General features: G+C 39.7%; 1 protein-coding gene across 12 annotated transcripts in view; it reads left to right on the top strand.

The window, feature by feature from the left end:
- Positions 1 to 833: 833 nt before the first annotated feature.
- Positions 834 to 16,987, top strand: part of ZZZ3 (zinc finger ZZ-type containing 3) — a 118,619-nt gene continuing 102,465 nt past the window's right edge. For 2 of the 12 annotated variants that reach the window (XM_063624118.1, XM_063624114.1), the window contains exons 1-2: positions 2,045 to 5,950; positions 9,210 to 9,357. Coding sequence is in view for 2 of the 12 variants with exons in the window: in XM_063624112.1 (XP_063480182.1) it covers positions 941 to 1,350 (410 nt within the window). In the remaining 10 variants the exon portion in view is untranslated. Of the gene's footprint in view, positions 1,351 to 1,921; positions 2,020 to 2,044; positions 5,951 to 9,209; positions 9,384 to 16,987 lie in introns of those variants that run through there. The other 10 variants (XM_063624110.1, XM_063624109.1, XM_063624108.1 and 7 more) reach the window with 8 other exon arrangements.

Below are 16,987 nucleotides of genomic sequence, written 5' to 3'. Positions count from 1 at the left end.
AAATACTTGATGTTAATTAATATAAAAACATGTAACCCTTTTTCTTGAAGTAGATGTTAGAGTTGAACTCAAAACTAAAACACAAAACACCACTTAAACCATTTAATAACTTATTTGCAACATAAAAGAAGGCACAATACGTATCCGCTTGCCTGAAAAAAAAATAATGTTGCAAAGGAAAACAAAAGTAATGATGCAGCACTGGACAACTGTCAAAGAAGAGCCCCAGTTAATGGCTTCTACCACTGGATTTTATATTTTTGGAACAATCTTTATAGCCAGGGAAGGAGGTTTAGCTGTTTTTCCACAGCTCATAAATGATGAAGTTGTTTATCTTCATTAATGTGTGTTGGGCTTTATTTTCCTACATGCTCAATATCGTTGGTAGATCTGGTTTGTGCCAGACACAATTCTGGGGATACAGCAATGAGCAAAACAGTTTACTAAGTCCCTGCTTTTAAAAATCTTACATTCCTGGTGGTGAGGATACTGACAAATAAATAAGGTCTGGAAGTTGTAACTTATGAAGATATAAAAGCAGGTAAAAAGTTAAAGCAATGGTGCAGGTGTACTTTTTTGGATACAGTGGTCTGGGCAGCCCTCTGAGAAGGGACCTGAAATATGCATCGAACATCGACGAGTTAAAAAAAAACCTGGAGGAGATGTTCTGCCAGAGAAATCAGCAAGCGCAAAGACCCGAAGTGGTTCGAGCTTGCGTGCTGTGGTACCAGCCAGAAAGCCAGAGGTGAACGAGGGGAGGCAGAAGCATCATTCTAAATACATGTATGGATGTTCTCCTGGCTTGAGACCACAGTGCTAAGGGAGGTGGGGTTTACAAATCTCTCAGGAGGCCACAAAGGGCAGGATGAAGCCGATTTCCAACGGCGGAGCTACGAGGACGCCTTTCCTCTGCTAGGGCCAGGTTGGACGGTTGCAAGGGATGGACTGCAACCCGCCCTCGGAAGACCAACCTTCGCCCAGGGGCAGGGACGGGCCGGGGAGGGCCTCGGCGGCCCCCGACCCGCGGGCGCTGCACGGGCCGCGGTTACCAGCAGGCGGTGTAGTGAGCGCGCCTGCAGCAGCAGCAGCAACACCAGCAGCAACAGCAGCAGCAGCAGTCGCCGCCGCCCGCCAGTCCCAACGAGGAGAAAGGAGGGGACCGGAAGGAGCCGCTGGTGCTGCGGGAAGTGGCAGGAGCAGGAGGCGGGGACCCACCTGGAAGCGCCGCGGCGCCGCTATCGAGCTTCCTGCAGCGGTGGCCACCCGAGCAAGCGCCGTGGCGGGGGAGGTGAGCGGCCACGGCGGCGGCGCCTCCCCAAGTGGCCCGTGGCGTCCGACCCCGCGTGAAAGGTGAGCAAGAGCTCGGGACACGTGGTGAGGGCCAGACACGGGGGAGGGAGAATGAAGGGGGAGGGAATGGGGGTGGCAAACGATCGGCTTGGGACCCGGATTTGGAGCCAAGTACCGGGAGGGGGTGGGCTGGAGGCGACGACTGCGACGGCTGCGACGGCGAAGCCCCCACGTGGGGCGGGGGTGCGCGCGCACGTGTGCGCGGGCGAAAGGGGGGGGCGGGGAGGGCTTTTGGGAGGGCGTCGGGAGCGCGCTCGCTCAGTAGCGGCCCACGTGACGGGCACGCCGAAAATGTTTCCACGTGACAGGGAGGCTGCCTGAGGCAGCGCGCTGCGCTCTGTTTATGTAGTATAACCGTGGTAATTGGAGGTTTTTAAGATTTCCGCTTTTTTCCTGTACAAGGGGAAAGGAGGAGACATAAAGCGGAAAGACTTCCTACTGTCTCAGTGTTTTAAATGTTCACTACTCCGTTAGTGAAGTGCTTTCTAAGTTCCGAAATACTGATTTTTTCTGTACCGCCATGTTGGGTCTAGAGGAAGCTCGCGAGATGCGAGTGGGTTTGTATCGCGAGATCTCTCGATTCTCGCGGGACCTCGTTGGCAGAGCAGTTGTCCTGGATGGCGGAGCCTTGGGTTCCGGGGGCCTGGGACCTGCAACTCTTTCTACAAGGCAAGTCGTTAGGGAGGGGCCCGGGGCGAGTGCCTCTTGGTGCCGGGATACGTGCTGCATCAGCTTCCCATAGTCTTGAAGGGAATACAGTAACCCCATTGAGGCAACACTGCCCTCCCCATCCCCCTGCGGGCGCTCCGCCACCTGCAAAAGCATTTGCACCCCTCACCCGGGTCCTCCCCAGGCAGTGATAGTTCCACCCTGTCCCACTCACTGGAAGTCCGGGAGCCGTGCTCGCGCAGACCTGATGATTCCATTGGATACCGTTCCTCTTACTTTAAAACGTTCTTGTCAGTTTTTCTCTTCTTGCCATTTTCTAAAGTATTCCAGACCGGTTAACTATTCTGTCACGTTTTCTGCTGCAGTACCTGACTCCAGTCTCCTGAAACAGAACTCCTCCCATCTATTTTCTCTGGGTGTCTTTACTCGTCACCCTGACTTCGTATTTTCAGTAACTTTTGGCAGTATTTGGAGGGCCCATTATGTCTCTGACAGCACCTGTGGTCAGAATAAAATCCTGCTTTTAATCATTTTGTACGTGCCTATTAACTCAGTTATCGGTAGGGTTTTAATTACTACTGTGTTACTGAGGTTGCCATCTTTGATGTTTAGGGATGATTGTTTTAGGTTATATATTTAAGGTAACAGATTGTTTCATGTGATTTTTTTTTTTTTTTTGAGACGGAGTCTCGCTCTTGTCGTCTAGGCTGGAGTGTAGTGTGGGGCGGTCTCGGCTCATTGCAACCTCCGCCTCCCGGGTTCAAGCGATTCTCCTGCCTCAGCCTCTCGAGTAGCGAGTAGCTGGGATTACAGTCGCGCTTCACCACGCCCGGCTAATTTTTGTATTTTTGGTAGAGACGGGGTTTCACCATGTTGGCCAGTCTGGTCTCAAACCCCTGACCTCAAGTGATCCACCTGCCTCGGCCTCCCAAAGTGCTGGGATTTCAGCGCTGTACAGGCGTGAGCCACCGTGCCCGGCCTCAGGTCAACTTTTTAGTAAAGAGCGAACTCATCAACTTTGGTATCAGAGTTTGAGCTTTATTTTTCTTAAATGAGTTTGAAATCAATTTAATATTTCTCTCCAATTCCCTAATGTCTCAGAAACGAATTTACAATATACCTTTGTTTTTTCGTATTCTTAAGTAGTGTTTGGATTTTATTTAGTAGTTGCAGTACTAAAGGAGTGGGGAGTTAATTACAAAACGAATCAGGTGACTAGTTAATTCATTCGTAGTTTGTTTTTTAAAACTACAAAAGTGTTTTTTTTTTCCTATACATAATACAGAGAGGTATATAGTATAGAGTAACACAGTGCTTGTTTCACGGTACCACAAAGTTCCAGTCCTCAGTCTTAAATCTCTGTAACCAGCCTTTGTGGTTGCTGTGTATCATTCCAGATATTTCCATGTTTTAGTTTAGTTTCTGTTTCTTAAATGAAGGGGAGAAAGTGTTGTTTTAATGGAGTACCAACACAGTATTGGCAATCAGTAAACATTTTTTAACTAAATTAAATTTTTATTTAGTGATATATGCGTGTTTGTCAAGACTTATGTATGCATACTTAAGCAGATTTTTTTGTTTGTACTGATTTTTTTGGTAGTATAATCTTGTGAAAATATCACAAGTAACAGTGTTATTTTTTCAGTAAAGTTGATTTATTGTGCTTGGTAGCTTTGCACAGAAAGAAAGTACATGTAAAACAAGATTTAAATAAATTAATGTTTTATCACTTGAGTTTTATATTTTTATGTTTAATGTTTGTTGTATATTTAACTTTATATATTATATATTCTAAACTGTAACCTAACTATATAGGAGTTTTTCAGACGTTTTAAAAGTTTATCAGTGTGATTAAAATGATAGTTTGACCATGCAATTTAGTGATCTCAACTGGAGAGTGGTAGACATCTTAGTAGTTGGTACAAACAAAGGTATATATACTTGAAGTTGCTAAGCGACTATCATTTTGTAAGTGTTGTTTTTGTAATTTCCCCCCCCAAACCTACCAGTAATAATATTTATCAGACCAGTCACATAAGAAAAGTGTCCACTCTTTGGGCAATGTGGTTTTTTGTTGTAACAGTGCAAGTAGAAATGTTGAGGAATAGAAGTGAGTGTTGAGAGGTATGATGTTGGAAAGAGGAAAACGGGACATTGGGAGTGTAGAGGTTGATACTGAAATGGAATTGGACAAGATGGGGAGAAAAGAGGAATGTAGAAGGTTGACAGTGAGGCAAGAGCCATGGCCCAAGAATAGGCTCATAATAGTTGGAGGACACCCCAAGTCAGTATTTGAGGCAACTTTCTCCTAATTTTTTTAGACAGTTCTGGATCCATTCACAGAATTGCTAGATATTTCCTGTCATAAAAGTCAGCAGCTTAAGGTTATACTTAATTGAAACCTTGTGAATTCTTTACTTTAGATAAAGCTATTCTGTTAAATAACATTTAAGTACATTTTATTATTATTTTTAGAAGTGGGAAATTGTGAAAATGACAATGAGTTTGAAGGTCACAGTTCTACAATGGTAGAACTTTGCAAAGGTATCTACATAAGTTTAGCTTGGTAACTGGGCCTTTAATAGTCCACGTGCATCTGATTTATGAAATAATGTATGTTCTTTGTTCTTAGAACTTTTGTTTTATAAACTTTTCAGTAGTGGGTCTTGGGAAATACCAGTCTTTTACAGATACAAAATTATTTGAGGTACTTGGTAGAAATATATTGAGAAAAATCCAAGAAAGAGGAAAAATGTATTTTTACATGGTTTGTGTTTGCTTGAGTAGAATTTAAATAACCAAGAAATTTAATTTTCATTTTTCTCAATTATTACGGTCATATAAATGATGAGAGCTAATGAACTTCAGTGATCAGAGGAAATTAGTAACAGTGATGATATAATAATACTGATTTATTCTCACTTGAATTTTTTCCTTAAGGTCTGACACCATGCCAATTTCCACAGACCTGTAACTTTAAGTTACCTTAAGCTGGGCCTGGTGGCTCACGCCTGTAATACCAGCACTTTGGGAGGGTGAGGTGGGAGGATTGCTTGAGACCAGCAACAACATAGTCAGACCACGTTTCTACCAAAGAAGAAAAAAAAAATTAGCTGGGCGTGGTAGTGCACGCCTGTAGTACCAGCTACTTGGGAGGCTGAGATGGGAGGATTGCTTGAGCCCAGAAGGTTGAGACTGCAGTGAGCTGTGATTGCACCATTGCACTCCAGCCTGGGCAACAGAGTGAGTGAGACCCTGTGTCAAAAATAAAATAAAAACACCTAAATTTCATATGAAGATTCAGTTTGGAGTTACCTACAAGAAATAGTTGCTAGAAGAGTTTCATTTTTATAGTAGTATTTACTAGAGATTTGGTATATACTCTGGTGCAAATTTCTGTAGTTAATGCTCTGATAACCACTATAATTGTACTCTGAAAACCACTCTCAGTAAATATTTCCCAAAGTCCAAAGTCTTGATTATTTTGTTTGACCCTTTCCTTCTCACCTTTCTGTTTTTCTTTTCAGCTGATTTTTCTCGTCTATGTAGGTAATTTTTGTCTTATTAGAGAGGAGTGAGTTGAGTAACTTGCCCTGAGGAGAATATCACTTTGTGATTAATCAAACTATTCAGGTATTATTATTACTGTTGTTTTGGAACTTCAGTATATTTGTAAGTTAGAGTCAGTAATTCAACTGACATTTATTGCTAATGACCTCAGCCATTTGAAACATAACAGAAATCCTGGACATAAAAAAATCTCTAAGCCTTCAAAATGACTGCAACCAAGTATAATAAGCCATTAGCCTTTATTAGGAAACTACTAATTGGAATTAGTCCACAGATTCAAATCTTCAGTGTTGGCCATTGGAGTTAGGGACATTGGCAGCTGAAATGTCATCTTCGGGGGAAAAGGAAGAGCTGTTAAAATGTAAGTGGAACTATGGTAGAATAGTGTTTTAAGGCCATTACATAAAGACATACACTCCTATAATCACTAACTTGTGAAGGAATGACAGTATCACAGAGCAGCCTAGTAAGTTGATGCATCACAATGATAACTTTAATAATAAACTTTTATTCTGTGTACTATGTTTAAGGAAGTAAGAAATTGGTGTCTTTTGAGATTGTTATAAAAGTAACCATTTTCAAAATTCTGTTAATTAAATGTTAAGTTTCAGTTTTCTGGAAAATTTACTTGTAGATCTCTCCTTATCGGATGATACCAAATAAAAATGGTACTATTGTGTATGGAACTTCCTTTGTTTTATTTTATTATTTTAAGCTATTTATCTTTCTACTTAATATTTCAAGGAATTACTCCCAAACAAGGCTCTATTACATTTAATATTTGATGTCAGTAATGAACAACCAATTGCCTAAAGATTAGCACATTTGCTAACGAAGAAGATAGTAAAGCAGATAATTAGAATTAGTAAATGACCTATGCATATGATTCAGTTGTATAGTTTAGAATCCTGGTATTGAGTCTATTAGCCAAAGTGTCCTAAGGTGCCAGGTTTTTGTAGTGAGTTTTTTTCGTTGCATTGCTGGCCTTCTCTGTCTCATTTACTATGTTAATTTAAACCTTATGCTTTCATTAGTGGTAAAGTAGATAGTTTTTGACTTGTGTATAAGGGGTGTGTATGTATTTTAATGACTTTGAAAGCTGGTTTGAGGAATTAGATCTTGGGAATTAATATAATTATTATTAGCATTTTGATATATTTCTTCCATTATTTTAATGTATATTTTTTATGTATTTGTGGGTAAAAACATTTAATTTCGTGTCCTGCTTTTTAACCTACTGTTAGGTACTTCTTTCCCATTCTCACAATGCATCTTAATAACTATCATTATAAATGATTGTAAAATGTTCTGTGCAGTGAACATATCATGTTATTCCCCTATGTGAAGAACATATTTATACATGTTTCTTGTATATAGTATTATATCTCTCTTGTATATTGCCAGAATTGATTTTTTAGGTACATTTTGAAGGCTCTTAAAACATACTGCACAATATTAATCAAAAGGGATAAATTTGTATTCTCGAGTGGTTGTTACCCTATACTCATCAACATTTAACATTTTTAATAAAGGTTTAATGGGAGTGTATGGCATATTGTGCTTTATTTCTTTTTTTTTTTTTGAGACGGAGTCTTGCTCTGTCACCCCAGGCTGGAGTGCAGTGGCGCAGTCTCGGCTCACTGCAAGCGCCGCCTCCCGGGTTCACGCCATTCTCCTGCCTCAGCCTCTCCGAGTAGCTGGGACTACAGGCGCCCACCACCACGCCCGGCTAATATTTTTTTTGTATTTTTAGTAGAGACGGGGTTTCACCATGGTCTCCATCTCCTGACCTCGTGATCCGCCCGCCTCGGCCTCCCAAAGTGCTGGGATTACAAGCGTGAGCCACCGTGCCCAGCCGCTTTATTTCTTTAATTACTGAGGTGAAGCATGTTTATAGGTGTATTTATCTTGCGAACTTTCAAGATAAGCAGATTTTAACATTATTGCAGTCAAACATCTTTTTGTTTGTTTTGAGACAGAGTCTTGCTCTATTGCACAGGCTGGAGTGCATTGGCACCATCTTGCCTCACTACAGCCTCTACCCCCCCGGGTTCAAGCGATTCTCCTGCCTCAGCCTCCTGAGTAGCTGGGACTACAGATGCACGCCACCACACCCGGCTAATTTTTGTATTTTTGTAGAGATGGGGTTTTGCCATGTTAGTCAGGCTGGTCTGGAACTCCTGACCTGAGGTGATCCACTTACCTCGGCCTCCCAAAGTGCTGGATTACAGGGGTGAGCCACCGTGCCCGGCCCAAACATCTTGATATAATTTTGTTCTACTGATTTTATGAAATTCCTCCCTTTTCAGAACTGTAATAAACAATATTTGTTTAATTCTGTTTGTTTAGTTTTTCTAAGTTAGATTTAAATAAATTTAAGTTTTTACCTCATCTGGCATTGGTGTGAAAAGAGAATCTAAATGTTTTCCTCCAAATTGGTAATTTTCTCAACTCTCTTAAATAATGCTTTATTTAATTTTTTAATTTTTCTTATTTTTTTGTTATGATTCATTTTTACATTTTAATCATTTTTATTTTAAATTGTTTATTTTTACCCCAAGCCTTAAAAACATTCATATTGTTTTTAGATGATTCTGTGATATGTTTAATATCTTTTGCCTTGGCTTTCTTATTGTGGTGTTTGTTTCCTTATTTATTTTTAGGATTACTGTAAGTCGAGGATAATAAAGCTTATTTTTTAACAAAACAATGTTTTATAATTCCTTTTCTTGTCAGCCAGAATTTGAAATAAGATTTTTTCTATACCACATAATTTAGTTGCATTGAATGAAAATTTCCCCCTTCTTGAACAGAGATAAAATGTTAAACTACTTAAAAGTACTATGCTGGCCACAGTGGCTCATGCCCGTAATCCCAACACTTTGAGAAGCTGAGGTGGGAGGATCGCTTCAGCCCAGGAGTTGGACACCAGTCTGGGCAACATAGTGTGACCTCATATCTACAAAAAATATACAAAATTAGCTTGGTGTGGTGGCGTGTGCCTGTACTTTGAGCTACTGGGGAGGATGAGGCAGAAGGATCACTTGACTCCAAAAGGTTGAGGCTACAATGAGCCCAGATTGCGCCCCTACACTCCAGCCTGGGTGACACAGTGAGACCCTTGTCAAAAAACCCCCAACCAACAAGTACAGTACTAGAGACTGTAAGGAGTAAAACTACTTTGGCAGATTTTGGGGAATTAGAGAAATTAACTCCTAACATTAACAGTTCAGGATGTATGCTTAAAGTGTTAAACAGCAGTATACAACTTGATATCATATACCTCTAATTAATGAAAAAGTCTCATTTAACAGCTGTAGGACTCAGGTTACAGAATCACAATACCTTTCTTTTTCAAATGTTGAGATAGCAATATGATACATTTACTGAAATTTAATAACATAAGACATTCAAGTAAGCTTTAGGAAGGTATCTATATCAAAGAGCATTTTTAATACTGAAAGTGCTTACTGTTTACTCATGCCTTTTTTTCTGTTATGAAATAATTTGTGATCTCAAAATAATTGAAAAAAGGTATTTATGTTTATTTACATTTTGAAATTGTGATGGCTACAAAGCTGTTAATTTTATTAAATGGCTTTAATATTTTCTGTTTACAGATTTTTCTGGTTACAATAATGCTAGTAAGAAAAGCCAGATTTAAGTAACTTTGAGTGTGAAAAAATAATAAATATTTGAAAAAAAAGAAGTGTGTCCTGTGCTTGAAGAACACCTACAGAGAACTGAAGATGAACAATTCGATGTGATGTAATTTCCTTCTATCTTGGGTTATGGTGAGATTTAAAGGGATTGGAACATAACACCTTTTTTTCCTACTGGAATTCTGCTGCCCCATGAGAGATGAGTTGCTTTTTCAAAATGTCACTCAAATTGTCCAGGAAATAGAGTTGCTAATTATATTCTGGCACTATTTACCCTCCTTACTAGTTTTTAAAGTTTTTTTTTAATTGGTCAGAAGTTCAAGGAAAATAGATCCTGCCATTGTTACACACTTTCCCATTGGAAAGCAGATTGATGTGTTTCATAAATAAAATGAAATAATGCTTTTAGGTGGCTTGGCTGTATTATAGAGGAAACTACCAAGATTATTTCTCCTGGCAAAGGGGTGTGTGTGAGATTTATGCACTGATAGCCCTTGAAGAACTTTGTAATACTTCTCTCTTTTATTTACATTTTTTTATTTCCATAGATTATCGGGGATGTAATACTTCTCTATATTAACTCTCCACTCTCCACCCCAAACCTATAATTCTTATCTGAACTGTCTTCACTATATGTAGATTTTTATGGTGTTTTTGCAGTAATTTTTTTTTGAGACCGAGTCTTACTGTGTTGCCCAGGCTGGAGTGCAGTGGCATGATCTCGGCTCACTGCAACCTCTGCCTCCTGGGTTCAAGCAATTCTCCTGACTTAGCCTCCTGAGTAGCTGGGACTACAGGCATGTGCCACTATGTGCAGCTCATTTTTGTATTTTTAGTAGGGATGGGGTTTCACCATGTTGGCGAGACTGGTCTTGAACTCCTGACCTCCGGTGATCTGCCCACCTCGGCCTCCCAAAGCGCTGAGATTACAGGTGTGAGCCACCGCACCCAGCCAATGTGTCTTTTCCTAAGGAGAAATCTCCTCTTTTTCCTTCTTTTTAAATAAAGATAAATACAATTAAAGTATAATACACATAGAAAGTTCTCATAAATGTACACCTCAGTGAATTTTCACAGTGTGAGCACACTGGTGTAATCGTCACTAAGAAGAACACTGTCAGAACTCCAGAAACTTGTGTGTTTATTCCGGTCATTAATGGTCCCTAGGTGCCACCCCCCCACCAAGAGAAACCACTCTTTTGATGTCTAGCACCACAGAATTATTTGCTTTTGAGCCTAGGATTTATATAGTGTGTATTGTTTTTGTGTTTGGCCTTTTTTGCTCAATGTTATGTTTGTGAGATTCAGCTGTTTTATTGTGTCTTCATCCTGTTCTGATATGAGTAACCTGAGAAATCCTGTAACTCAACCTGATTTGTACCTTGAGATCTCAACACTTAGACATTTTTCTCATGGCATTCATAGTTTTCAAGAACTCCTAGGAGGGGACATCAAATAAAAGGCTTCTTTGTTTTAAACTCTGTGGTAGACCTTTTTTTGTGTTTTAATGACTTTTTTTTGTGTTTTAATGCTATTTGGGTAAACAGTATATTTTAACATTTCTGTCACTGATGGCTTATGCAGTACCTCAGCTGCTTTTGTTTTTTTTTTCCTACTTAAAAATTTTGTCTTAAAAACTATGGTACAGGATTCCTGGCCAGCTAATGGCTTTTTGGACTTTTATCTTATGACTTGGTAGCTTACTTTTCATTCTTTGAATTCCTCAAGCAGTGATTCCCATCCTAATTTTTATGATACCATGTAGTATCTTCAGTTATTTCAAAGCATGTTGTGAGCCTCCCCACCAAGAAAAAGATTCCAATTTAAGTTTAAGCCACTTTACTTTCAAAATACATTTATGAACAGTACAACTTTTATATTTATGAACAGTACAACATTGTGGTGTGTAGATTATAAAATCAAATAGGCTGGTAAAAAATTGGGAATCAGCTAAGAGCCTTACCTGCTTATTAACCCCTTTCAGGCTAGCTTCAAGTGTAAAGTGCAACTTTTATTTGTGTGTGTGACACAGTCTCACTCTGTCACCCAGGATGGAGTGCAGTGGCGCAATCTCGGCTCACTGCAACCTCCAGCTCCTGAGTTCAAGCGATTCTTGTGCCTCAACCTCCCGAGTAGCTGGCATTACAGCCGCCTGCCACCATGCCCGGCTAATTTTTGTATTTTTAGTAGTGGCGGGGTTTCTCCATGTTGTCCAGGCTCGTTTCAAACCCCTGACCTCAGGTGATCTGCCCTCCTCAGCCTCCCAAAGTGCAGGGATTATAGGCGTGAGCCACCCTGCCTGGCCGTAAAGTGCAACTTTCTTCTCAGGAGTTCTCCTTTTGTATTTTCCTCTCATTTCACTTTCTTAATTTTAAGGAAAGTCATAGTGAAAGATTTATGACTGTATTCCTTCACATAATTTTTCTTTCATATAAGTCCTATGGTTATGATATGCCTGGACGAATGCTCAATTTCCTTTTTAAGTGAATTTTGGTTATTTCAGTCAGTAAGTGTTAGGGCCAGAATATTATAAATGGCCAATAGTTGTTGAAATTAGGTATTTTGGTCATGATTAAGAGTAATGTGTATACTTAGCAGTCCTGTACTTCAGTCATCTTTCATTTGCTGAGCTTTTGTGGAAATTAAATGATTGTAAAGTTTTAGCCTACTTTCTAAAAAAAATCATTTGTTTTTTAATCTGGAGAGTGTAAATGTCTGACTTTGGGGAAACATCATGCTATAGGGGAACATTATCTCCTGAAGAATGGGGGAGAGATGAATTAACTTTTGTAATGGTTATAGAGTTACTTCTAAATTTGAATAAATGCTGTTCCTACCTAGTGAACTAGTCAGAGCATTTTCCACGTTGACCTAAGCCAAGCACACGGGTAGCTACTTCTTTTTCTGTAGTTAAGAGAATTTCACCAAGGATATTTTGATTTATTTGTAGCTATATGGGAGTGGTTCTCAGTGTTTATCATTCATCATAATCGCCTGAAAGTTGTTTGTTTTAAATAATAGATTGCTGGGCTCTGCCCTTAGGGTTTCAGATTTAGTAGGTCAGGAGACCACACTTTGAGTAGCACTACTTGGGTATAGTCAGGACATCTGCATTAAAAAACAAAATGAACAGACAAAAACCCTACAAGTGATTCTGATACATATCCTAGATGAGAACCTTTGATCAATAGTTCTCAATACAGTATATGGTTCTGGGCATAGCAGCAGAGCATCACTTGGGAATTTTACAAGTGCAGATTTTCTCCAACTCTGGAGATGGAACCCAGAAATCTGTGTTTTAAACTAAACCACTAGAGGATTCTGGTGTGTGCTAAAGTTTGAGAACCATCCTTGTAACTTTATAGTTCCCTGGCACGTATCAGGGAACTTACTAGAAATTCAAATTTCACACTGCACTCAGAGCTCTCATATAACAGATTCTGAATATCAGAATCTCATTTTACAGTAGTCTCTCCCGCACTCTTATCTTCAGTTTCACTTTTCTTCGGCTGAACATATTAAATGGGAAATTCAAGAAATAAACAATTCATGTTTTAAATTGTGTGCCCTTTTGAGTATCCTGATGAAATCTCTTATTGTCCCTCTTGTTGTGCCTGGGATGTGAATCATCCCTTTGTCCAGCGTGTCCATACTTTGTATGCTTCCCACTGGTTAATCACTTAGTAGCCATCTCAGTTATCAGATTGAAAAAACATAGTGTATATCTGGTTTGGTACTATCCTCAATTTCAGGTATCTACTGGGGATCTTGGAATGTATCGCTTGTGGATGGGGGGAGGGAACTACTGTAACTAGATTCCTAGGTGGTTTGTATGTATATTGAAGATTGAAAAGAGCTGCTTTAGGTGATCTTAAAAATTCATAAAAGTAATACTAATAACTAAAATTTATTGGACATTTGCTGTGGGCCAGATACATGCTTGATACTCTATTCATTATCATTAGTACTCCCTACAACCTTATACAGAGGGTTACTGTAACCCTCATTCTATAAATAAGCAAATCAAAGCAGAGGGGTTTCGTATCTTGGTGTCGCACAGGTGCTAAATGCAGGGTTTGGGATTTGAACCTAAGCACTCAAACTGGAGTTTTGGAGTTTGAGGTGCTCTCTTCATATGTATCTTCAGTACCGTTTGTGTGCTTGTATGTCCTTCCTTGTTCCAGTGCCATAGATTATATTCCAATGAATGTTTTTGGTATCACATTTTACAGTGACATTTGAATTTTCTTTCAAGTCTTATATTCATCAGAACAATCAGAAGTGGAAATAGCTGTGGTTTGAATACTTTGATCTTGTCAACCTAAATAACAGGCTTTCTAAAAGAAAATGATGTTTGTTTGGGAATAGGGCTTTGCTGTGGGAATTCTGTTGCTATAGTAAGCCATGTGCATATACAGGGAGGTAAAAGAAGACCAAAGTTTTTAAAGGAAAAATGAGGAGGATTTCATAATTATTTTGAGATAATTATTCTTGGCTACAAGGGTCAATAAAGTGCCTCCATTCTGAGGTTGGACCGGCAGTTGCTGGCAGATGTCCTCACAGAAGTTTTTTTTTTTTTTTTTTTTTTTAAAAACAACCCCCTGCCACCCCCACAAAAGAACAGAGTGTTGCTGTGTTGCCCAGGCTAGATGTAAACTCCTGGGTTCAAGCAATCTTCCTGCTTCTTGGGTAGCTGGGATTATGGGTGTGTATGTACCATGCACCTGGCTTGTTTTTGTTTCACGTTTTGTATAAGGTTATAGTTTTTGCAGAGTCTTTTGTGATAGTTTTTATCATGCATACCTGCATGAGAGCCCTTCCTTCATGGCCTTTCCCTGGCTGTTTGTCAGGGTGGTTTTTTTTGTTTTGTTTTGTTTTTTTAAACAAAACAAACACTACTACTACTCCAGTTTGATTCTGATAACTTTCATATAAGTCTATTCATCAAGGTGTTGTTACCCATTCAAACTCTTTGTTGCCTTAATAGATTTTGTTTTTGTGTGTAATTTCAGTAAGGCAGCTCTTACTGGTTAATGTTTCTGGTAAAAATTCGCATGCTAGGTCAGGTGCGGTGGCTCATCATGCCTGTAATCCCAGCACTTTGAGAGGCCGAGGTGGGCGGATCATCTGAGGGCAGGAGTTCGAGACCAGCCCAGCCAACATGGCGAAACCCCGTCTCTACTAAAACAAAAAATTAGCCAGGCGTGCTGGAGTGTGCCTGTAGTCCCAGCTACTCGGGGAGGCTGAGGCAGGAGAATTGCTTGAACCCAGGAGGCGGAAGTTGCAGTGAACCGAGATCATGCCATTGCACTCCAGCCTGGGTGACAGAGTGAGACTCCGTCCCAAAAAAAGAAAAAAAAAAAAATTGCATGTTGTGTGTTCAAGGACTGTATTGGTTTATTAAAGAGGACAACAATGCAATTCAGTATCTGGATGCTCCCACGTATTAAAATTATGCTTTGGAGTTTAATTCAAGTAAAACATGGAGATTTGCTTGATAATAGACCTAAATGCTGGTGTTAATTTCAAGGGAGTAATATGGGGAGGGTCACAATATTTATTATATTAATAGGTTTTCGGGGGGGAATTTCTTAGTCATATTAATTCTTTTTTTTTTTTTTTTTTTTTTTTGAGACGGAGTCTCGCTCTGTCACCCAGGCTGGAGTGCAGTGGCGCGATCTCGGCTCGCTGCAAGCTCCACCTCCCAGGTTCACGCCATTCTCCTGCCTCAGCCTCTCCGAGTAGCTGGGACTACAGGCGCCCGCCACCACGCCCGGCTAATTTTTTGTATTTTTAGTAGAGACGGGGTTTCACCCTGGTCTCGATCTCCTGACCTCGTGATCCACCCGCCTCGGCCTCCCAAAGTGCTGGGATTACAAGCGTGAGCCACCGCGCCCGGCCATATTAATTCTTTTTAAGTGCACAATTCAGTGCTTTTTAGTAAAATTACAGTGCCATGCAACTATTACCTCAATCCAGTTTTAGAACATTTCTGTCACACCAGAATGATCTCTTTTACCTGTTTTAAGTCATTCCCACCCTCAGCCTGTTACAGTTTTCTTTTCTTTTTTTTTTAAATCAGCTGGTGCATTTTAGAAGTTCTTAGTAATAAAACCAACCTATAGACTTTAATCTATAAACCTTTTTAAACTTTTAAGAAACTGAGAGGCTGGGGCACAGTGGCTCATGCCTGTAATAGTAGCTCTTTGGGAGGCTGAGGTGGGTGCATCGCCTGAGGTCAGGAGTTCAAGACCAGCCTGGCCAACACAGACAAACCCCGTCTCTACTAAAAATACAAACATTAGCCAGGCATGGTGGTGGGTGCCTGTAATTCCAGCTACTCTGGAGGCTGAGGCAGGAGAATCGCTTGAACCCAGAGGGGCGGAGGTTGCAGTGAGCTGAGATTGCGCCATTTCACTCCAGCCTGGGCAATAGAGCGAAACTCCATCTCAAAAAAAAAAAAGAAAAAAACTGAGAATTTAAAGTGATGTGAACAGTAGTGTTTAGGGCTAGGAAACGTTCTTTCATTCACTTAATGGACCATTCACAATCTATGTAATGTATGAAGAGGAAATGGGAAGAGAAAGAGAAGATAATTAAGAGAAACTTAATATCTATAGTTCCATGATGATATTGACAACCTCGGAGTTCTTGTCTGTGGTGGTGATTTGGATTCTGGAAAACTACTGTGTGTTTCTGTTGTCTTGATCTGAATGCCTTTCAAGAATGACACTTTCTTTTAAGAGCTTTATCTCTACAAGCTATGTGTTTTAAGAACTCTGGGGATGAATAATCACACAGTGTGCTGACTTAGGATATAGTTGTGCATAAGGCTTTTTTTTTTTGTAACACAAAAATATCTGAAAAATATCTGAAGATATGGTTTTTGGTTTTGATTAATTAAATAATTCACTAATAATAAAGATGATCAGAGCTTCTGATAAATTCTTGTTTTTGCTGGTAGTTTAATCTCCTAAAAGTTGAAGAGAATTGCTGGTGTGAAATTGATTCTTACCAACAAGGAAGAACACTTGGATATAGAATTAACCATTATTGAACATCTGTTTTGGGCAAATGGACTGTTTTTATAGTCACTTTTTTTGTGGTGTGGTAAAAAGAACATGGACTTGGGATCAGATAGACTTTGATTTAAATTCTGGCTCTAGCATTTAGAGTGCTGTAACTTTTTTTTTTTTTTTTGAGACAGGGTCTTGCCCTGTCACCCAGGCTGGACGGAATACAGTGGTGTGATCATATGAGCGCTGTAATTTTAAGCAAGTTACTTATTTCTAAGCTTTGTTTTCCTTATTATAAATAGATGTGGTACTTTCTACTTATATAGAGAGTATATAATGTACTTGATATAAAATAGATGCTCAGTAAGTGCTATTTGTTAATTTATTGATGTGGAAACAGAGGCTCAGAGAAGTTTGTCACACAGCTAGTAACTGACAAATATCTGACTCCAAAGCCCGTGCTTTTCCATGCCTCCCAGGTAGAAATTGAAACGATGGGAATCAAAAGGTAGTGATCATTCTATGCTGTCTTGGAGTTTACCTTAGGTAGCAATTCCCAGAAAAGCAGGTTTCAGAAAGTTCAGAAAAGAAAATGGTAATGACCACAGGTAGTTTAAGCAGTCAATATTGATAGGCTCCTAAAAATGAAACCTGTTATTTAAATTACAAAGAAAATTCCACTGGGGAAGAAAAACATGTGAGTAATCTAAAGAAATTGGC

Source organism: Symphalangus syndactylus, chromosome 12 (genome assembly GCF_028878055.3).
Source record: "Symphalangus syndactylus isolate Jambi chromosome 12, NHGRI_mSymSyn1-v2.1_pri, whole genome shotgun sequence".
NCBI classification, from domain to species: domain Eukaryota; kingdom Metazoa; phylum Chordata; class Mammalia; order Primates; family Hylobatidae; genus Symphalangus; species Symphalangus syndactylus.
This window is presented reverse-complemented; position numbering and strand designations above follow the sequence as displayed.